The 24515-nt window shown below is 38.6% G+C and overlaps 1 protein-coding gene across 3 annotated transcripts in view; it reads right to left on the bottom strand.

Moving 5' to 3' along the window:
- The window catches only part of LOC124607127 (7-methylguanosine phosphate-specific 5'-nucleotidase), a 79013-nt gene that overhangs the window by 5700 nt on the left and 48798 nt on the right, over positions 1-24515 (bottom strand). For 2 of the 3 annotated variants that reach the window (XM_047139332.1, XM_047139333.1), the window contains exon 7: positions 535-651. The exons of the other annotated variant lie outside the window; for it this stretch is intronic. In XM_047139332.1, coding sequence (XP_046995288.1) covers positions 535-651 — 117 coding nt within the window. The remainder of the gene's footprint in view (positions 1-534; positions 652-24515) is intronic. 3 annotated transcript variants of the gene reach the window in all.

The raw sequence follows: 24515 nt of genomic DNA, 5'->3' as shown, positions 1-24515 counted from the left end.
AGATTTTGAAGATGAAAATGTCAAAGTGGATTATTCCTGTTTAGCAGCATCATATCATGGAACAAGAGTGATTGTTGCACAGAAGTGTGTAATAAAGTTAATATGTGGTGTGCACTGTTGAACCCCTTGTACACAGCTCAGCACATTGACAACAGCCTCACAGTACATTTACTCCCTCACAAAGTTTGTTGCAAACAATCAACCACAGTTTGAAATAAACAGTAACGTTCATTAATTATAATACTAGCAGGTAAAACAATTTAAATTGTCCATCACTGAGCCTTATTGATGTGCACAAAGGAGTAAGATATACAGTGATAAAAATTATTTATCACCTATGCAGTACTGTAAAAATTTACTAGATAATAAAATCATCTTCAAACAAATTTAAATGTTACTTGGTTGACAATTTCTACTTGAGAGAGAGAGAGGGGGGGGGGGGATTACACCCCCCCTCCCCTCCCTCTCTACTCCTACTGCTTGTCTTTGTTTTTATTTTTAAATTATTTATATAAATTCATGTATTGTACTGACCTTGTCATACAGAAAACCTATTTTCAGTATTGCATTTGGACAGTGCACGCCCTCTGCCATACCTGCATCTCCTACGACATCACCCATTAATATGACATTTGGACGGTTTGTGACCAGCTGGTGGGGGGGGAAAAAAAAGGCAGTTGAAAATAATTAAACTTCCTGGAATTTTTATCATAATAATCTCTAAAGCACATAACTGCATTATTAAGGACTTATTTCAATGACAAATATGTGACATGGATACCTAAACCAATCCAATACAAAATCTTATCTTTACCTGACTTGTACACTCAAGAATGAGGTGTGGGTTTGACTTTCTATCAGTAAATTGTTCAACGTACTGAATCAGAAATGATGTTTTATAAAGTTTTATGTAAAGGTACAGAAATCTGCATCAGTGCTTGTTAAAGCATACTTATACAAATTTGCCACAAGTAAAAGAAAAAGTATTTTAGAATAAGTGTGATGAGATAATCACACTAACAGCAGTCATTGTTAAATAACTTCCCAGATAAAAACACCACAAATAAAGTGACATGCTGCAAAATATTCCATTCTCATTCTTGTAAAAAGCGTTAAAACATGGATTAGTAGATATCATTCATTTCTCTGTTCATTATGTTGATGTAAGTGAGGGATGTGGAACATGAAAGGGATTGCAGGACAACTGTGAGAAATGATTGTAGCTTTCCTAGTAAATTTCACACTATAATGTCCTGAACATACATTTGTACCTGTAAGGTCTTATGACTCAGATAGGGATGGGACAGTGAGGTGTGGAGATTAGAGAACACAGAATTCCTCTAGCTTCTGGTTCTCAAGCAATTCTTGAGAAGCCCAGAAGAAATTATGTGGTAGCACATGTCGCTGGGCGCTAGATGAGTGACAGACATGCACTGGGGTTGTTATTTGACTTGAATGCACTGGTCACACCAATATTCAAGAAAGGTAGTAGGAGTAATCCACTTAATTACAGGCCCATATCATTAACATCAATATGCAGCAGGATTTTGGAACATATATTGTGTTTGAACATTATGAATTACCTCGAAGAAAACGGTCTTTTGACACACAGTCAATGTGGATCTAGAAAACATTGTACTTATGAAACACAACTAGCTCTTTATTCGAATGAAGTGTTGAGTGCTATTGACAAGGGATTTCAGATCGATTCCATATTTCTGGATTTCTGGAAGGCTTTTAACACTGTACCACACAAGCAGCTTGTAGTGAAATTGCATGCTTATGGACTGGATTTGTGACTTCCTGTAAGAGAGGTCACACTTCGTAGTAATTGACGGAAAGTCATAGAATAAAACGGAAGTGATTTCTGGCATTCCACAAGCTAGTATAGGCCCTTTCCTGTTCCTTATCTATATAAACGATTAGGAGACAATCTGAGCAGCCGTCTTAGGTTGTTTGCAGATGACGCTGTCGTTTATTGACTAAAAAAGTCTCCTACCTTCCAAATTTTACACAAGCTCTCCTGCTTCTGTAAAGTTTGGAAGGTAGGAGACGAGGTACTGGCAGAAGTAAAGCTGTGAGTACCGGGCGTGAGTCGTGCTTCGGTAGCTCAGATGGTAGAGCACTTGCCCGCGAAAGGCAAAGGTCCCGAGTTCGAGTCTCGGTCGGGCACACAGTTTTAATCTGCCAGGAAGTTTCAATGAACCCTCTGCCAGGCACTTAAATATGTTGCAGAGTGTCCATGTAGATGTAGATTGCTGACCCTAAACACACTGGCAGATCACTGCGCTCTTAACTCATAAGGCTCAGGTTTAATTTGGAAAAAGCTGTGATTCAACTCAATATGGATACACAAAAAGAAAAGTCATGGAGCTTGCAATACTTTACAGAGGTTGCACATAATGTTTGTTGCAACATTTGGTTTAAAAAACTCTTTTATGTTTCAAAAAATGCAACATCTTGAATTACAAAATTTATACAGCAATGAAACACCAACATCCTTGGAAACAGACCCTCATTCTTCTAATACTGTGAGCCATACAAAATACCAAGGTATGCATGTTATTGATTCAAATCACACAAAAAAAGGAAATGCTGTGTGAGAGGTCAGATAGTACCTAAATCCGGCAAGGTTGGAAAACTTCTATTTTTAAATTGGACTCCAACAAATATAAAACACACCCCAAAATCAAAACCATCCAAGCCTTTGCATGGTTGATATGTGATTTTATTGGACTAGTTGTCGAGCGAGACATAACTCCTTGCAGGAACACTGATCTAAAAATTATGTTTCTCTTCAAGTGGCAAAAAGTACTAGATGCAGCACTAGTGGCCACTCTCAATGATAGAGAACACTGGTTTTCGAAATTTTGTTGCACTGTTGGACCCAAAATCTTTTGCACAAATCGAAAAAAATTGCACCATATGATTGAAGAAAATCGCCATAAAGAGAAAAAGATTGTGAACATGAAAGTGAAAGACTACCTGTGCTTCTTTAACAGCCAATACCTGGACCTCACTGAATTGTGAGGCATCTATGGCTGTAATTGGTGCCTGAAAACTTTAGCTCTCAAGACAGTCCTTTCCCAGAAAAAAATAGCGCTACTTATTAGTGAGACATCAGGCAAAATGTTGATTCAAAATGGAACATCAAAAATGAAGGTGTCAGCATCACAACTGAATCACAGTAGCATATAGCTATAAAGCATATTCACAGTGGCAGCATAGATATGTAACAGTTGTTTGGTTTGGCACACACCACCAATTTAGTTGTGAAAACTTCTTTGCACACCAAGTTAGCTCTTCATTATATGGTGAAAAGGAAATAAAAAAGGGCTAGTTATTTTAAAATTAGTTGCAACACTAATAAAAACTCCATGATATCTAGGATCTAATGAATTAACTCAGGAAACCTAAGAGCAATGTAACAGTACATTCTATATGTTACAATGCCTACTGGAGCAAAAGGAATGCATTGCTGCCTGTTTATCAACATTGGATTTGTGTGTTCAGAATCTGTTAGCTGACGAGTGGTGAATTTTGAAAGAATGTATAAGTGTACTGGAACAATCTGAATTGGTAAAATATGAAAGCTGAAAGCTATACCTCTCTTTCAAAAGCTATACCATTTACAAATTCCATTCATTCACACAATGCCATTGCAAGCTAACTGCAAAGTGCACACATGTCTAGACCTCAAGATCTCATTCGCCTGTTAACAACACTAAATACAATTATATTTCAAACTAAACACCAGTAGTTCATTACAGGCTTCATTTGATGAAGTTTCCAACAAAAATCTAATGAAAAGTGGTCATGATAATATAGACCTGGAGGGCCAATGATATTTGGAAGAATCATACATGCAACATATGTACAATACTATACGATTCTGGAAGAAAAATGAGAACAGTTACCCATGTCTAACTGTCGACAATAAAAAAATCTCGCAACACCTGCAACTTCTGTCCCCAGTGAGAGAATATTTTCTAAAAAGGCAAAGCAAACTAAGAGGCCAATTGGTTAATAAAAGCTTATTTCTTAACAAAAATTGATGGCAGTGCAGTAATGGGAAGTAAAAATGGATTCAGACGAGTAACTTTTTTTTTGCTTTCTACAAGTAAATATATGGGTATAATAGGTTATAGCATTTCTCTTTTACTTAATTATACAAGGGTGTTCAATAACTAATGCAACACATTTTTTTTTCTTGGCCAATATTCGGAATATTTCTACTTCAGCCCCTATAGTTTTATGAAGTTCCAATACAGATGGCAGCACAATATGTAGCCTCCAAAATGGCTTCTGTAACAAAGGTGCATTCCACACAGACAGATGTCATTGAGTTTCTTTTGGTGGAATACCAGAGCTTCACTTATATTCATAGGCACTTGCAGAATATTTATGGAGACCTGGCAGCAAACAAAAGCATGGCAAGTCATCAAGTGAGCTGTCTGTTATTACTACAAAAATGTCACGCAAACCTGTCCGATCTCCCATGTTCCAACCAGTCGCACACAGCTGTGACTCCTGCAACATTAGAAAGAATAGATACTCTCATTTGAAGTGATCGACAGATCAAAATTAAACATCTCGCTGCTCAAATGGACATCTCTGTTGGTGCTGACTCTCTCGTCCACCAGTTGAGCTACTCAAAGGTAAGCGCTGAACAGAATACTGTAAAGAGCAACAAAGGACCATCTGTGGTGGATTGGCACTTTATTTTATAGGTCCGTTTTGATCGCACAAATTTTTACACTTCACTATTACCAGTTTATGATACTGCCATCTTCATATCCATTACAAACAAAAACAGTGAGTAACCAACTACGTTCAATTTGCTGATGCTAAATCTGTAAAAGTCCTGGTGCTACATAAGCAAGATAAAAAGTGTTTACATGATTAATAGCCATGTATACCAGCCACACATACCATAAAATATTCTGATGTAGTATCAACGTGAAACTAAACATGTAGGTACATAGTAAGTGCTGGTCATGATCGGCAGAATGTGTCTGCTATTTATGCAAGAAAACTGAGATCAGCAGAGGGCACTATAGCTAGGATACATGATTGACCAGTATCGCAAATGTAATGTTTAAAATGTGTTATGCATAGTGATTAATTAAAATTACTTCACATGGCAAAACGAGCATCTGACAATGAAACATGTACTGACATACTATACGTGGAATTGGATCCGTACTTAAAATGCACATAAAAAGTGCAAAGACTAATAATGTGAAGCTCCTAGCCTGGCAAAAGAACATACAATTGTTAAAAAGCCTGTATAAAAAGTATAAGATTAAAAACATCTATAAAATAAAATCTTCCGGTCTGAGAGATCAATTACCATAAACATAATTGTAAGGTATTAACAAAGCAGTGACTGGTAATTAAAAATGAAGCAGTCAATAATACATTTGGAGTGTGGTCTCAATGGCGGAACATTCTGGCTTCTCTGTATGACGTGCTTGTTTTCCTGTGGCGGAACTTGCGGAGGAAGGCAGAGTCTCCTCATCGCCAGCAGCCGGCGCACATGATGGTATGCCAATCCGCTGGGGTGCTCGACGCTGCTTAAACTAGTAGGTTTCTGAATACATCAAAATAAGCATTTAGGTTAAACTCATTCTGTTCATTCAGCAGTAATTCCGGTTGCCGTTTTCTGTGCACATAAATCTCCATTTCCTCAAATAGGTTCAGTAACTGTCCCTTTGGCACCCTATGCAACACTTCCATATTATTCTCTATGTTCCCTACCGAATGTTTTTCTCTGTCTAAATATGTACCAAAAGTGTTCTTATTTTGGATATATGTATGCTCTCTAATACAAGTCTTCAAATTCCTTCCTGTCTGACCGATATAAAACGTGTCACAAATGCGTCACTTTTTATCTTGCTTATGTAGCACCACGACATATAGATTTAGCATCATCAAACTGAACTTACTTGGTTACACACTATTTTTGTTTGTTACAGATCTGAAGATGGCAGTAGCTGAAACCAGTAATAGTGAAGTGTAAATAATAATAGCAATAATAATAATAATAATTTGTGTGCTCAGGATGGACCTGTAAAATTAAAGTGCCAAAAATATGATCAAGGACTCACTTTCAGACTTTGTCTTTAATTGATAAACATGGTGAATTGCGTGCATGTTATGAGGCTGATCATGACAATTTTTGTCGAACATCCTCACAGGCGATGAATTGTGGGTTCATCACCGAGTCTGAAACAAAACCATAATTGAGTGGTGCCACAACACTTCTCCTCTGAATAAAAAGTTCAAAATTGCACCCTCCACCGGTAAAGTCATGGCAACGCAACGATCAACTCTGAAGCTTATTGCGCTACCCTCAGGAAACAGAAGAAATGGATTTTGCATCTGTTGCCACAAAAATGCAAACAAGCTTCTTCTCAATGACAAGGCAAGGCCTGACCCAGGTCTGCGAAACTGAGAGGAGCTCACAAAACTTTGCTGGACTGTTCTTCCTCATCTGCCTCACAGCCCAGATCTCACGGCTTCTGACTTGGCCCAATGAAAGATGCACTCCGTGGGAAGCAGTATGTGGATGATGGAGAGGTTACTGATACAGCAAGATGGTGGCTCTGATATCAACCAGTAGAGGAGTACAATTTTGGCATACAGGCACTCCCAGTAAGGTAGTGTGAGGCTATCACACTGGATGGTGATTATGTTGAAAAATAGGGTTTTGGAGCCAAATGAGTGGGAAAAATCAAAGTGTATTGGAAGCCTACCAACCTGCTTTCAGAAGAAAAGTGTTGCAAGACTTACTGTTCCTCATATACACACCGGAAGAATGCACAGGTTTTTGTTGCTGTCCCCTTTTTTAAAAATAATGTTTTTGTTTTGTGTTAGATCTGGTTTTTTTTAAGTAAAAATTCTAAGATTTTGGTCTTCTGAGAAATCTACTACTAATTCTACAAAAATTAATGAAGGCAGTACAGTTGATACAAATTTAGAAAGTAAAATTTCAAATTCTTGCTTGCACATGCGAAAGATAAAAATCGCAGCTGCTGCAGCTCAATGCTCTGCTGTAGCTCAATGCTCTGCTGTGCAGTAGTTTTGTGCAGTATCACAGAGTGTGACAGCTTCTCAAGAGAACCTGAGAAATTTTCGAGAATTTGCCTTAGTATCACGCGTTTCTTGAGCATGATCACAGTCCATCCTTTGATAATTGGTCATGATAATTGAAGAAACTCCTTGAGAGAAAGAGGAGGAGAGGAGGAGGAGGAGGAGGAAGAGACTGAATCAGAACTATTAAATCAGGAGCTGATCCGTGGTTTTCATGAATAAAGGTCCATGTTTCAGTATGATTTTCACATACTAATATATCCTTGTCTGAAATTAAAAAAAATCATCATATTATAGAATCCTAGTAATAAGCTCCCACACTGACTCCCATGAGTTTGTCATTTTCTACTGGATCCATATTAGGACCTCTCTCATGTTTTGGCCGTTGCTTTTCTGCCACTATCAAGTCTCCATGTGCATTATTTGCTACCCTTAACTTTTTTGTGCAGACTTTGAAATCATTTTTATGCTACATTTTTACAAATATTCCTATCCTCAAATAGCTCATCATAAGTTACAAAACATAAGTTATGTAGGCAGTGTGACATTACAGAATATAAATTACAAAGATAGTGTGATGAACAAACATCTGTAGCTCTTGTTCAGTGAGAGTTCTGACATAATTTCTATCTTGAATGACTGATGCAATGTTACCCGTGCCTTACTATGATTCTAGAAAAGTAAATTTCTCTAACTTTTTGCAGGGTACACATCCTGCCAATAGTGAAGAACAAGGATGACCACAGAATTTAATTCCTGCCAAAGAAGATATGATACTTTCACAGAATTAGATTAGAAATGCTTGAGGAAGAAATACAGAGATGTGAAGAAATAAAAAGAAATCTGAACACCAAGAAGGAATTGTACAAGATAAACAAAAGTTGGTAGGTATGTTTCTACATCTGAAACTTTATGTCTATTCAATTTTTGTGCCAGTTTCATAAGAATGGCACTAGTAGTGGCACTACGAGGAAGTGAATCAAGTTTGTTTTAATTACATGCTGTAACTGCGGTGAACATTAGTTACCTCTGAGGTTGGATGAAGCGAGTTGATGTTAGTCAAGAATGCCCTTAAGGTGATGATGACACCATTAATGACAGCTCACAGAGTTTGAGCAAGGTCATGTAACAGAGCAACAAGAAGTTGGATATTCCTTCAGTGATATTGCAGAAAGACTTGATGGATATTCCTTCTGTGATATTGCAGAAAGACTTGATGGATACACAGGCAATGTACATGATGGCTGACAACAATGATCATGGAAAGGGTCACAAGAAGACTGAGCTCCAAATAGCCACATGACACTACTGAGATAGAAGATCATTGTGTTCGGTTTCTGGATGTGGCACATTGTACTGCATCTGCAGCAGCAATTTGAGCACCACAATGACACAGCAAACAATTTCAAATTGGTTACATCAAGGACAGCTCTGAGCCAAATGCCCTATAGCGTGCCTTCCCCTGACTCCAAACCACCACCATTTATGACTTCAATGGTATCAAGTGAGAACTCATTGGGTGGGGGTGGGTGGGGGGGGGGGGGGGTGTGTGGGTGGAGGTCTGCTGTATTTTCTGACGAAAGCCGGTTCTGCCTCAGTGCCAGTGGCCAGTGATGACCGTGTGTTGGTTAGGAGAGGTCAAGTGAGCACTTGCAACCAACCTGCCTGTGGCCTAGACACACTGGATCTATACATGGAGTTATGGCCTGGAGTGCAATTTTATATGACAGCTGGAGCATTCTTGTGGTTATCTCATGCACCCTGACTGCAAATCTGTATGTCACTCTGGTGATTTGACTTGCTGTGCTGCCATTCATGAAGAGCATTCCATGGATTGTTTCCCAACAGGGTAACACTTGCCACATAACACTATTGAGACCTAACATGCTCTACAGAGTATCAACTTGTTGCCTTTGCCTACTCGATTACCGATATGTCTCCAACCGAGAACATCGGACAATTCCAGTGTCATCCACAACCAGCATTAACTGTCCTTGTATTGACCAATCAAGTTGAACAGGCATGGAACTCCATCTCACAAACTGACATTTGGCATTTGTATGACACAATGCATGCACATTTGCATGCCTCAGTTCAACATCCTGACAATGACACTGGTTATTAATGGACCAGCATTTCAATTTTCAATGGCTTTTCTTGCACTTACATTAACCTGTGATCTTGCAATGTTCATCGCTTAAATACGTTACCTAGACAAATGTATTCCCAAAATTTCATTACTCTACATTAATAATTTCTTGGTGTTTGATATTTTTCCCCATCATTGTATAATGAAAATTCCCATACTGATGAGTCTGTAGTGATAAGATAGCAGACAGAACAGAGCAAGATGTGGTTTAATATTTGAGTATCAATTCTTTTTTGTAGTTGGAGGACTTATGAAACAGTACAACTGTTCGAGCCACAATTGAAAAGGAAGGTGTTAAGGCGCATACACACTAGGGCAATGAACGACAGCCAGTGGATTTGGCCAAGCATTGGTCATCAATAGTGTGGAATCGCAGTTGGCTCTGATAACTTGTCGATGTTGCTCCCATTTTGTTACTGTTATAAAGAAATGTTTTAATTACGATTTCACTGGCTGATATTATGAGGGAAGAAGAGTATTTAGAAATTACTCTATGTGCAACATTTATTTTACTGCAAGAAGCTGAGCATCAGAAAAAGAAGGAGAAATGATGCTGGCAGACAACCTCTCTTTAAAAAGGTGGATCAGTGTGGTGGGGTAAAATTAATGAGTGACCTTAAAGTTGTGTTGGAATACGAGGTATATCATAAATTTTTTCCAAATGAAAGTAACAAATTTTGAATAGTTGTTGAAGTGTACAGGCTCTAAAATTTACAAAGATGGAATCTCTTCTGGGTACCACTCAGCTCCATTCTTAAGTTTGTTTCTTTCTGTCATTCACGGTGAAAGGATGTCAATAACAACTCCATTTTCTTTTTCACATTGTACACATTACTTTCAAATTTCCCTCCAAATGTCTAACCTTTTCAGTTTGTTTTTACAATTGCAGTTTGTAGAGTCCCATAAACATTACTGTTTGTGATTAAACTATCTGGTTTAATGCTGTCTTCATATTCCACTCCATGCTCCAGTGTTTATAAATTCAATAAATACATACCCATCATGCACACACAGCACATCACTATGGAGCCAAACTAGGAGAGAGAGGTCCAAGCGCCATCGCTTTTATGTTACTGCCAGCAAACCGAACTGCAACTGAGGCCAACCGCTTCATTGGCTCCTATTTGCCACCCATCCACACTAAGCACATCTCAGCCAATGAAGTGCTTGTCTATCATTTGTTGGCCTAGCGTATATGCGTCTTTAAAATGATGTCATCAACAGACACTGAATGATTTGATTGCACTAAGATTAGGCATAGCATTCTTTTAATTAATCATTCCAGCATTCACCTGCAAAAACTGCAGGAAATCTACATCAGAACAGGCTGACTGAATTTGATCTCATTCTTCCTGTATGCAGGATAAATATCTTAAGCACTATGACACCCCTTTAGTTGCATAGTTCGACTCTGAAACTATTGATATCCATAGCACACCTACTTGTTGCATTATGTGATTAAGAAACAAGATTTTCTGATACTTCATGTCTATTTTAAAAGTTGTTATGAAAGATAAAACCATCAATATACAGAAATAATAGTGGAACATGTTAAGGAGATTTTCTAGTCAAGTTAATTGTACATAATTCATCAGTTATTGTTGATGATGATGTTGATGTTATTGCTGTTGTGGTCTTCAGTCCAAAGACTGGTCTGATACATCTCTCCATGTTACTCTATCCTGTGCAAGCCTCTTCATCTCCGAATCAATTATTGATAGTGACAGGAAAATCTTGCCAAAAAGATAGTGTGAAATGTGTCGCAAAACTGGCAGCCAAGAAACAAAAGTATAACCAGACAAAAGTTGAGAACACCCAAGAAGTGACCTTTCATATGGCTCCTTGAAGTTGGCAGTATACTAGAAGCTGTAATGTAGAAGTTGTCAAAATAGAGAGAGATTAATCATCGAGTACAAAATGTCCACATGCCTGTATATGACTATAAGAAAAAGTGTAACACTCAACACTGAGTCCTGAGGTATGCACAGGTTCTAACCCAAAACACAACAAAGTAACAAAATAATGTGTGTCAAAACTGGTATTATAGTATCACCAGGCAGTTTAATATGCTTTATGCAAATCATAAAAGACAACTTTATGATTAAAGGAGCTACCACAATAGATGGGCAACTATTGTCTTCATCAGTTTTCATGGCACATTTGTGAGACATTGTTCCATAACAGTCAATGGAAGTTGGGGCCTGGCTAAACAATGGGAATGATGGTATTGTCCTGCCACTGTGAGGGAATTCACCTCTAAGTCATATACAACTACAAATGATGAGCAGGTAGCTTTTATAATTCATATTCAGGCGTTGAATCGTGAGTCAGTGCCTGGGCTTGTGTTGAGGTAGGAATTGAGGGTTCTAAGCAAATTCTTGTTCATTAAAAGTTTGGTTGTATGGCTTCGAAACATGTCAACATCAACAAGGAATTACAATGTAAGGTGCAGAGAGTTTGGAAGACTTGTGGTCAAATAATGTAGAGGGGATAGATAACACACTTTCAAAATTTCAAAAATCACTAGAAAAAGTGCCAACAAGTTGAAGATGGTGTCAGTATTGAAGGAGACTTACGGAAAAATGTCACCCACATGATCTTGAAGGTAGCAAGGGCAAATAAGTACAAGAACTATCGTGCAATCAGATTAATGGCTCAGGCTTCTTAGCTGCTGACAAGGACAATACACATAAGAATGGAAAAGAAATTGGAGTATCTGCCATATTACGATCAGTTTTGCTTCAACACTTTGAGGACTAGCCACTTGGAAGAATTTCAGGCCTAGAAAACTAGCCATTTATGCCACTATTTAAAGTGTTATTAGCACATGCGTAATTGATGTACCTTAAACGAGTAATAAATACTTTGAAAAATAAAAAAAAAACAAAGCTTCAAGATTTATTTTCATATTTACTTTACTTCTTTGATAGATTCATCATCATCAGGATTTTCTTCCAGTGAGCCAGGTACGAACTTTGTGAATCATATGCCTCCAGTAGTTTTTGTCCTGGTATAGCTTTTCCCTCTCCACTACATCCCATGTTACTCCTCTCCTCTTGAGATCTTCCTTAACCTGGTCTGCTCATCTCTTTCTAGGCCAGCCAATGGGTCTTCTTCCTGGTACTTCCATCTCCAAATACTGGTGTGGAGTTCGAGTCAGGAGCATTCGCTTCACATGACCGAACCACTTCAATCTCAAAGCACTCATCCTCTCCTCTGTAATCAATGTCACCTGCAGGTATCTCCTTACATAATCATTTCTGACTTTCTCTCCTAGCTTTTTGTAGAGCTGACCTAAGGAACTTCATTTCACATGCTTGTATTTGACTCTCTTCTCTCTTATTTATGACACAGGCCTCTAGACTATACATCATGATTGGCAGAAGATAAGTTTTATATATGGTCTGCCTGGCTCTTTGAGGGACTTCTTTGTCCCAGATTAGATTTCGTACTTGGTGGAAGAAGCTAGATCCTTTTGTTATTCTGTTTAAGACATCTAGTTTGGAACTTCCATCGCACAATATGATGCTACCCACATAATTGAAGCTCTCCCCACACATTTAACCTTCTCCCCCTCCAGTATGATGTGACAAGGTGTGGGTGTCCTGCTCATCTTCATTGCCACTGTCTTGTTCCTAATTACAGTTAACTTGAATTTTTAGAATTTTGTGTTCTAGTAATCTAGTCTCCTCTGAACCTCCATTTCCGTCTCTCCCCAAATGGCAATGTCATCAGCAAAAACAAAAGTGTTGAGATGCACAGTTCGTGAGATGTCACAAACCTCTTCAGAGCCCAGCTCAAAGGACAAGTAGTGATCGAGATTCACAATACATGATGGGTGTTGATGTCTCCCAACAGGAGAAATGGTTGTGGGAGTTGTTGTATAAGATCTGTGAGAGCCTCAGAGTCTATCACATCTTGTGGAGATAAGTACAGTGAGCAAACAGTGATCCTCTGACATACACGAATTTCAACTGCAACCACTTGTACATCAGTATACCCAGTGGGAGGGCAGAGGAGTGGTGTGCGTTATTGATGAATGTGGTGACCCCTTACCTGGCCCTTTCCCCAGTCAGGTTATCATTGCAATGGAGGGTTCAGCCCCACAGTACAGGGGCACCAGACAATTTAAAATGTGTTTCCTGCAAACACAAGTACAGAGGCCATTCCTGCACAAGAAATTTTAGTTCCTCCATGTGTGCCCTGAAATCATCAATGTTCCACAGCAGTATGGGACCCATTTATGATGGGGACAGCACTTTTATGCTGTTTTCCCATGGTGAAGGGAGCCTATAATGGATTCAGGCTCAGTCTTGGGCGAGATTAGTGCCCTGGGCCAACATCGAGGTCCATTGGCTCCGAAGATTAATCGAGAGAGATGACATAGAGAGTGACGTCAGCACTGTCAGACTGTATTTTTCTCACCTCCGCATCCAAGGTTGACACTTTGCCTTTAAATTTTTGGCCTGTGGAAGCTTCAGAGCCACAACTGCAGCAGTGGTAGTGGCAGTGCTGGATGATGGACCAGGTTGAATCTTTGGAGGAGTAGGAAACTCTGAAACATTAGCAACTGTGGTCTCTTCTGATGTTCGGGGGGGGGGGGGGGGGGGGGGGGGGGGGGGGTAGGTATGGGCTTTGAAATAATTGGGACAGCAGAAGTGCCTCAACAAGTGCAGGTATTAGTGCTGAAACTAGCAACCTCTGTTTGCTTAGCAGCATTGGCTTTCAGAACAGGAATTTTAAGAACTGAAGCAAATGAGGTAGTGAAATGTGAGAGGCAGCTTTGTCTTATACATCTTTTTGGCCTCACCATGCACTTCATAGTTTCAAGGTCTTTTATCTTCCATTTTTCAAGGTATATGCTACAGTCCCTACTCCAGACAGGATGATCCCCAGAGCAACTCACACACTTTGAGGATATAAACAAATGACTCCTTCATGGGTGGCCTAACCAGATTCACCCCAAATGGTGTGCACACAGCACTGCCACTTAAAACAACACGACGTGTTGGGGACATAGGTCCGCACACTTAAATAAAGGAAACCTGCTGTGGGAATGTCCATCAGATCCCTGCATGCCAAAACACCTTTGCTGACATTTGAGGTGGTGTGTAGCTCAGTTTCAATGGCATATTCAACAAGGCTTTTTGTTTTCTGCAGGTTTGTCGCTTGTTGGGAACTAGAGGTTTCAACCAACAACATCCCACTGCACATCCATTTGACACACTTTAACATACCTGCTATTCTCTCTAAAACCTTTTGAATGTAAAAAAGTGAAACTTTATCAAAAATTCGCTCTCTTCTTTTAACTAACAAAAATACATTCTGGCTTGCAGCATGTGTTCTATTACATGAGGCCTCTTGAGAAATTTGGTGTTGGTATCTGCCCACAGCCTCATCCATTCTACTGGGAGGAGGTGGAGAAAATTTTGAAGGTTCCATTTCAGTCCCACGAGCAGCTACAGAAATAAGGATCCACTCAGACAGAACTCCACTTGCCTGTTGCAGCAAATTCCCCACAGATTTCGTGCTAACAACTATTCTACCCCAACAGCCATGTATTTTATTGACTTGCAGCACAGCTTGAGATTAAAGGTTTCTTTTTTACAGAGGGATTTACCTCCCCACGAACTGGGTGCTAAAACCAAAATCCCCATTCCCTGTGACAGACAACGTTCACTGCACTGCACAGTGGTCACTGAAGCATGCCCAGAGCTTACGGTGACAGAGAGCTGACGGCAGTTACCTCTCCCTAGCTGGGTCGCCAAGCCCACACCCAGCAAACAAATGCTGAGCCCCAGAGGACAGGTATGGTAATGTTCGAGAATAGAATAGTGATTGTTGTTGGACTATGCTGATTGCCGAGTAGGATAATAATTGTCACAATTCCAAAACCATGGCAGTAGTACCAAATGATCCATCTATGGGGGCAGGGAGGAGGCTGAAATCTGGAAGTGAAGGGTCATGCCCTAAAATCCCCTTTCACCAACAGTTTTGATGGTATGATATATACAAACAAGGGATTAGTATTGATTTTTGCTCTCTCTCTCTCTCTCTCTCTCTCTCTCTCTCTCTCTCTCTCTCTCTCTCCCCCCCCCCCCCCCTCTCTCCTTCATTTGGAGGGGGAGGGATGGTGTGTCTGTTACCACAGGGGTCAAAAGAATTGTCTTCACATTGAATTTCTTCTTCTTCTTCTTCTTTGTGTACTGGCAACGACACACTCCACCCTGTTTAGTACAATATATAGAGCAGTACTCTCCTCTCCTCTCCCCCCCCCCCCCCCCCCTCCATGAACCATGAATTTTGCTGTTGGCGAGTTGGCTTGCATGCCTCAGTGATACAGACAGCTGTACCATAGGTGCCACCACAATGGAGATGTGCCCATTGAGAGGCCAGACAAATGTGTGATTTCTGAAGAGGGGCAGCAGCCTTTTCAGTAATAGCAGAGGATGACTGACTGATGTGGCCTTGTAAAACCAACCAAAACAGCCTTGCTGTGCTCATATCGCGAATGGCTGAAAACAAGGAGAAACTACAGCCACAATTTTTCCCAAGGATACGCAGGTCTACTGTATGGTTAAATGATGATGGTGTCCCCTTGGGTGAAACAGTCCCTCAATCAGATCTCTAGATGGGGCTATCCAGTAGGATGTCATCATCAGGAGAAACAAAACTGGTGTTCTATGGATGGCGTGGCATGTTAAGTCCCTTAATGATCAGGTAGGTTAGAAAATGAATTTAATTGAAGACAATATAAAATGCAGCAAATGAAGCAGGTGAAAGAGAATACAAATGTCTACAAAACAAGACTGACACAAAGTGCAAAATGGCTAAGCAGAAATGACTAAATGAAAAGTGTAAGGACTTGAAAGCATATTTCACTAGGGGAAAAATAGATACTGACTACAGGAAAATTTAAAGAGGCCTTTGGAGGGAGGGAAGCAGCTCTATGAATATAGGAAACAGATAGGTTAAAGTTAGATGTAGTGTGAATTAGTGAAGTTCGATGGCAGCTGAATACAGGGTTATAAATGCAAAGTCACATAGGAATAACACAGAAGTAGGTTTAAGAATGAAGCTGAAATGTGGGCAGAGTATATAGTGTGTCTATACAAGGGCGATGAACTTGAAGACAATAATATAAAAATGGAAGACAATGTAGACGAAGATTTTGGGGAAGACCTGTTTGGATTTCAGAGATATGTACGAACATGTGAGGCAAACCTATGTTTATAGCATTTGTTGACTTGGAGAAAGCATTTGACATTGTTGACTAGGATACTCTCTTTGAAATTCTGAATGTAGCAGGGGTAAAATACATTGAAACGAAAGGCTATTTACAACTTTTATAGAAACCAGATGGCAGTTAGAGTCTCCGCATGAAAGGGAAGGAGTGGTTGAGAAGGGAGTGGGACAGGATTGTAGCCTATTCCCAATGTTATTCAATTTATACTTGGAGCAAGCAGTAAAGGATACCAAAGAAAAATTTGGAGTAGGAATTAAAGTTCAGGGAAAAGAAATAAAAACCTTGAAGTTTGCTGATGACACTGTCATTCTGTCAGAGACAGCAAAAGACAATGTATTTGAAGGAGGATACAAAATGAACATCAACAAAAGCAAGGCAAGGATAATGGAATGTAGTAGAATCAAATCAGGTAATGCTGGGGGAATTAGATTAGGAAAGGAGACACTTAAAGTAGCAGAGAGGTTTTGCTATTTGGGCAGCAAAATAACTGATGTTGGCCAAAGTAGAGACGATATAAAATGTTGATCATCAATGGCAAGGAAAGCATTTATGAAGGAGAGAAATATGTTAACATTGAATATAGACTTAAGAGTTAGGAAGTATTTTCTGAAGTTATTTGTCTGGAGTGTAGCCATGTATGGAAGAGAAACATGGACAATAAACCGAGAAGAGAACAGAAGTTTCAAAATGTGGTGCTACAGAAGAATGTTGAAGTTTAGATGGGTAGATCATGTTACTAATGAGGTGGTACTGAATAGAATTGGGGAGACACGAAATTTGTGGCACAACTTGACCAAAAGAAGGGATAAGTTGATAGGACATATTCTGAGACATCAAGCCATCATCAATTTAGTGTTGGAGGGATGGGGGGAGGGGAGGTAAAAATTGTAGAGGGAGACAAAGAGATGGTTACAGTAAGCAGATTCAGAAGGATGTAAGTTGCAGTGGTTATTCAGAGATGAAGATGCTTGCAACAGGAAAGAGTAACATGGAGAGTTGCATCAAACCAGTTGAGACACAAGACCACGACAACAACAACAACAACAACAATGTAATGTAGTACTGCGCATTAATTTGTATTTTTTGATTGAGTCAATGTCGGTCTAAAGGATATGAAGTGGCATTATCTTGTTCAATGTTTTCAATTTTTTTTTTTTGCCACATTTAATTTCAACAGAGCATTTATTATAACTCTTACAAAATTTCATTGTTGCTATACATCAATTATAATGGTGACTGCTAATTTATACTAATGAACAGTGAGGTTTGCTTTATCATATGAGCATAAAAAGTTTAATGTTCAAATCAAATCTTATCATCAACTGGGATGTGGGCATGACATTGTAAATGTCAAAAAATGACTGGTTCCACTAATAAAGCCTTACTAACGATGTTGAAAGAACAAGACTTTGATGTTGGCGGTATATCAAGAAGTGAACAAGTGATTGACAAACACTAACAAGGAGAGGTCCCCAGTGGTAGGATTCAGTGGTGGGATTGACTTTTTGAAACCAAATATACAATGACGTAGGTTAAGAGTCCAGGTATTACACCCTGCAGCCTTTCACCCTGATGGGCCCTTGTTTGTGAGTAACTGACGAAAAAAGTTTCAGAACTTTGTGTGATATTCAATAACATTAGTAAAGTTGAATCACACAGTAGAGTTGCAATGGTGTAATGGATAGGAGAATAGCTCTTTATAAACAAGATGATGTGGGTTCAAGCATCAGGTACAGCACTGTAACTTTTTTATTTTAAAATTTTTATAAAAATGATTCTGATCATTACTTTTACTCAATTAAATGGTTTAAATGTAATTTTTTTTATTTCTATTCCTTTGTTACAGTATTTTAATCACCATATAAACTTTTTCCATTTGTTTCATTCTCTCTTTACATCATTCTTTTTCCAATCAGAATTTTTGTGAATATGAATTTAATTATATTAATGTATTACAATATTCTGTTACTTGTAAATCCCAATCTATCAGTTATAAAACAGAAGGCCAAATAATCTATCAATATTCACTGTGCATTGGTGTTAATGTTTTTCATATTATATTATTATTATTTCTTTCTTGTCTCGGAAGTTATGTCTGGTTAAAAATAGAAGGTGACGCGGACCTTGATCAAGCGTGACTTCCTTTTAACTGTACGGTATATGTTACATTGCATTTAGGAACTTTCGGGTAATTGAACAAGTGTCAATAATTACAGATTTCTGTAGTTGTATATATAAGTTTGGATGCAGCTGTATTGCATTGATGTACTGGTGGATATTGTGTGGTATGACTCCTGTAGTTGATAGTATAATTGGTATAATGTCAACTTTATCCTGATGCCACATGTCCTTGACTTCCTCAGCCAGTTGCATGTATTTTTCAATTTTTTCTCCTGTTTTCTTTTGTATATTTGTTGTATTGGGTATGGATATTTCGATTAGTTGTGTTAATTTCTTCTTTTTATTGGTGAGTATGATGTCAGGTTTGTTATGTGGTGTTGTTTTATCTGTTATAATGGTTCTGTTCCAGTATAATTTGTATTCATCGTTCTCCAGTACATTTTGTGGTGCATACTTGTATGTGGGAACATGTTGTTTTATAAGTTTATGTTGTAAGGCAAGCTGTTGATGTATTATTTTTGCTACATTGTCATGTCTTCTGGGGTATTCTGTATTTGCTAGTATTGTACATCCACTTGTGATGTGATCTACTGTTTCTATTTGTTGTTTGCAAAGTCTGCATTTATCTGTTGTGGTATTGGGATCTTTAATAATATGCTTGCTGTAATATCTGGTGTTTATTGTTTGATCCTGTATTTCAATCATGAATCCTTCCGTCTCACTGTATATATTGCCTTTTCTTAGCCATGTGTTGGATGCGTTTTGATCGATGTGTGGCTGTGTTAGATGATACGGGTGCTAGCCATGTAGTGTTTTCTTTTTCCAATTTACTTTCTTCATATCTGTTGATGTTATGCGATCTAAAGAGTCATAGAAGTGGTTATGAAATTGCAGTGGTGTAGCCGTTGTATTTATATGAGTGATTGCTTTGTGTATTTTGCTAGTTTCTGCTCGTTCTATAAAGAATTTTCTTAAATTGTCTACCTGTCCATAATGTAGGTTTTTTATGTCGATAAATCCCCTTCCTCCTTCCTTTCTGCTTAATGTGAATCTTTCAGTTGCTGAATGTATGTGATGTATTCTATATTTGTGGCATTGTGATCATGTAAGTGTATTGAGTGCTTCTAGGTCTGTGTTACTCCATTTCACTACTCCAAATGAGTAGGTCAATATTGGTATAGCATAAGTATTTATAGCTTTTGTCTTGTTTCTTGCTGTCAATTCTGTCTTCAGTATTTTTGTTAGTCTTTGTCTATATTTTTCTTTTAGTTCTTCTTTAATATTTGTATTATCTATTCCTATTTTTTGTCTGTATCCTAGATATTTATAGGCATCTGTTTTTTCCATCGCTTCTATGCAGTCGCTGTGGTTATCCAATATGTAATCTTCTTGTTTAGTGTGTTTTCCCTTGACTATGCTATTTTTCTTACATTTGTCTGTTCCAAAAGCCATATTTATATCATTGCTGAATACTTCTGTTATCTTTAGTAATTGGTTGAGTTGTTGATTTGTTGCTGCCAGTAGTTTTAGATCATCCATGTATAGCAGATGTGTGATTTTGTGTGGGTATGTTCCAGTAATATTGTATCCATAATTTGTATTATTTAGCATGTTGGATAGTGGGTTCAGAGCAAGGCAGAACCAGAAAGGACTTAATGAGTCTCCTTGGTATATTCCACGCTTAATCTGTATTGGCTGTGATGTGATATTATTTGAATTTATTTGGATATTAAGTGTGGTTTTCCAATTTTTCATTACTATGTTTAGGAACTGTATCAATTTAGGATAACTGTATCAATTTAGGATCTACTTTGTATATTTCCAATATTTGTAGTAACCATGAGTGGGGTATACTATCAAAAGCTTTTTGGTAATCAATGTATGCATAGTGTAGCGACCTTTGTTTAGTTTTAGCTTGATATGTCGCCTCTGCATCTATTATCAGTTGCTCTTTAAATCCTCGTGCTCCTTTGCAACAGCCTTTTTGTTCTTCATTTATAATTTTGTTCTGTGTTGTATGTGTCATTAATTTCTGTGTAATGACTGAAGTTAATATTTTGTATCTTGTTGGTAGGCATGTTATGGGGCGATATTTAGCTGGGTTTGCTGTGTCTGCTTGATCTTTAGGTTTCAGATAAGTTATTCCATGTGTAAGTGTATCAGGGAATGTGTATGGGTCTGCAATGTAAGTGTTAAATAATTTACGTAATTGTTGGGTTCAAATTAATGATATGAATTAATAGAGGGAAACATTCCACATGGGAAAAATATACCTAAAAACAAAGATGATGTGACTTACCAAACGAAAGCGCTGGCACGTCGATAGACACACAAACAAACACAAACACACACACAAAATTCAAGCTTTCGCAACAAACTGTTGCCTCATCAGGAAAAAGGGAAGGAGAGGGAAAGACGAAAGGATGTGGGTTTTAAGGGAGAGGGTAAGCAGTCATTCCAATCCCGGGAGCGGAAAGACTTACCTTAGGGGGAAAAAAGGACAGGTATACACTCGCACACACACTCGTATCCATCCGCACATACACAGACACAGAAAATGTCTGCTTGTGTCTGTGTATGTGCGGATGGATATCAGTGTGTGTGCGAGTGTATACCTGTCCTTTTTTCCCCCTAAGGTAAGTCTTTCCGCTCCCGGGATTGGAATGACTCCTTACCCTCTCCCTTAAAACCCACATCCTTTCGTCTTTCCCTCTCCTTCCCTCTTTCCTGATGAGGCAACAGTTTGTTGCGAAAGCTTGAATTTTGTGTGTATGTTTGTGTGTCTATCGACGTGCCAGCGCTTTCGTTTGGTAAGTCACATCATCTTTGTTTTTAGGTATGTTAAATAATTTAGTTAGATGTGACTGTGTTGAGGTGAATTTCTTTAGCCAGAAATTTGCTATTTTATCTTTTCCAGGGGCTTTCCAATTGTGAGTAGAATTAACTGCTTGGGTGACTTCATGTTGCAAAATTATCACTTCAGACATTTGTGGTATCATCTTGTACGTATCTGTTTCTGCTTGTATCCACCGTGCATGCCTGTTATGTTGTACCGGGTTTGACCATATGTTGCTCCAGAAGTGTTCCATGTCTGTTATGTTTGGTGGATTGTCTATTTTAATGTGTGTGTTATCTATTGTCTGGTAAAATTTCTTTTGGTTTGTGTTGAATGTTTGGTTTTGTTTCCTTCTATTTTCACTTTTTTTGTATCTTCTAAGTCGTTTGGCCAATGCTTGTAATTTCTGCTTCTTTTCGTCTAATTGCTCTATCACTTCTTGTTGTGAGATTTTACCTAACCTTTTTCGTTTTTTTCTGACATTTCATTTCTTATAAATTGTGTTAGCTGTCCGATGTCTTTTCTCAGTTTTTCTATTCTGATCTGTAGCCTGTGTTGCCATGCTGGTTTTGTGGGTTTCTTCTGTGTGTTGGTTGGTTCTGATCTCTGCCTAGTGTGTATATTTAGTGTAGTGAGTGCTCCTATATAAACCAGTAGTTGTAACTCTTCCGTAGTTGTGTTTTCATTTATTTTGTTGTGTACGATTGTGTTGATAGTTTTTATTGTTGTTTCGACTTGTGGGTTATTTGGCGGTCTATGCAAGAATGGTCTAATGTCTGTATTTGTGTCTTTGTATTCTATATACGTCAGCTGAAATTTTTCTTCTATATCTAACATGTGTGTCACTTCGTGTTCTATTTGTGCTTGTTTTGGCGGCTGTCTTAAGATTTCGTTTTCCTCTGACTGTTTAATTGATGCGTGTTGTTCTTTGTTTGTTTGCTCTGGGATGTTTGAGTCCATTACTGTATTTTCTTCTTCTTCTGATTGCACATTATTTTGTTCCAGTATTTGTTGTACTTGTTGTTTGACGTTTTCTAACTCTGACTGGGGTATCCTGTTATTTTTGATTATTACACGGATCTGATCAGCTAGTTGTCGTTCTGTTAAAAATTTTAATTCTGGGTATCTGGTAATAAATGTTGTGTATACTTGTGATTTGTATCCAGTTGTGTTGGTTCCTAGGTCTGTTGCTTGGTAATAACAGAACATGAGGTGTCGATTAACTTCATCTGACCACCTCATCCTCTGTCCTTGTTTTCCTTCTAGGGTGGTTGCAGGAAGCATATCCTGCAAAACACCTCTATTTGGATTTGAATCATTTTCCAGTTGGCTAGCAGTGTCGTTACCATTGTGGGCGGGCATAGGGTTCAAGCGTCGTCCCCGACCATGACGGCGCTTGTCCGAGGCTTCTTTAGTTCTGTCCTGAACCAACTAATCACACTAAAAGGGGGGTTAGCCCTATTAGTGGTTTGTTCTTTTCGTCGCCTTTTACGACTGGCAGAACATACCGGAGGCCTATTCTTTTCCCGGGCCTCCACGGGAATTATTATTATTATTATTATTATTATTATTATTATTATTATTATTATTATTTCATGTGGCTCACTGGCCTGGTGCTAATCTTTCTGTTGGATGCCACTTTGGCAACTCACGTGTCCCCAGCCTACCACCGTTATTCAACTGGCGAATGGGGACCTACAGTTTAACGTGGAATCTGAACCATGTGTCATTTCTGGCAACCCATCATATCTTTGTGAGGTGAAGGCTAGGTTACAATGCAGACTGAAAAATCTAAAGTCTGACTGGGATTCAATCCCATGACCTCTCTGTTTCCAGTCAAGAATTTTTTTGCTGGACCACCAGGCCTGACATGTCTTTCATAGAATGTTGAATAAACATCCTCACTCATATTCGTGAGATGAAAAATACCTCCAAAGTGTCACAGAACCACATCTGACCTGAACTACATCTTACACACACTATGCATTAAACCACCTCTTTGGACCATTCTACATGCCGCTGGACAGTTTCCATGTCGTTTGGCTGATGTGCAGGTTTGTGCACCACTACGGGCAATGGTAACTCCAGCAGTCCATTGCATACAATTTCTTTTGCAATGTTCAATCAAAATGTGGTTGAGGTTGATGTGCAATTGCTGCTGGATTCAAAACAGATGGTCATTGACTCATCCATCTTTGGTTCCTGTCTGCCAGAACCTGTTTAGGACCTCTGTTCTTATGCAGTGTTACATGGCTGTGAGTGACACACTAGTCTTTGTAGACACCTTGGACAGTCTGCACTAATACACCAACAAAATGAGTACCTGCGATGTGATTATGAACACGTACAAATACAATAACTCTTTTCTGCCATTTTGTCACGTCTTCACATTGGCCCATCTTACTGCACTGATACCACATCAACCACTGAGACCCAGGATGCAAAAACATCCTTATTAAAATAGAGTGTATGCACCTGAGATTTCATAGACCATTATCCAAGTTAAGTCACATAAAGTTGCAAGTTGGTTTGATGAGTTGTTGCTGCCTCTACAAGGAGACCACCTGTTATCTGCTCAAGTACCTTCTGTATATAAAATAGACTTATACAATATTCCTTTTTATCTCTTTATAATATTTATTTCTTCTTCAGAAGTACAACCTACTGTTTGGGGATTTAAAATATGTCACACAAATCACATATTACTGTTTAATGAATTTTTGTGTATAATAATTATTAGTAGTAAATACATATTAATCATATTAATATCCACCTCCCTCTCGCTCTCTTGTAATACACAAGGTGGCCAGAAACTGTCTGTAAAGCTTTTAAGAGTGTTGCATGGGAGGATGTGCTGAGAAATAATTATTGAAAAAAAAATGATATGAAGCACCACTTCGAAGTTATTTAGCATTGAAGTTAGTGTATCAGGTCACTGCACTAGCAAATACAAGCACTTGCATGTGCTAAAATGTGATAATGCACAGACAGCTTTGGGTCTGTAAGTTACCATCTGTTGAAATACACATTGCCAGTTAAACAGTGCATTTTTCAGAAGCAAAAAATTT

The sequence above is a fragment of the Schistocerca americana genome, chromosome 3 (assembly GCF_021461395.2).
Source record: "Schistocerca americana isolate TAMUIC-IGC-003095 chromosome 3, iqSchAmer2.1, whole genome shotgun sequence".
NCBI lineage: Eukaryota > Metazoa > Arthropoda > Insecta > Orthoptera > Acrididae > Schistocerca > Schistocerca americana.
This window is presented reverse-complemented; position numbering and strand designations above follow the sequence as displayed.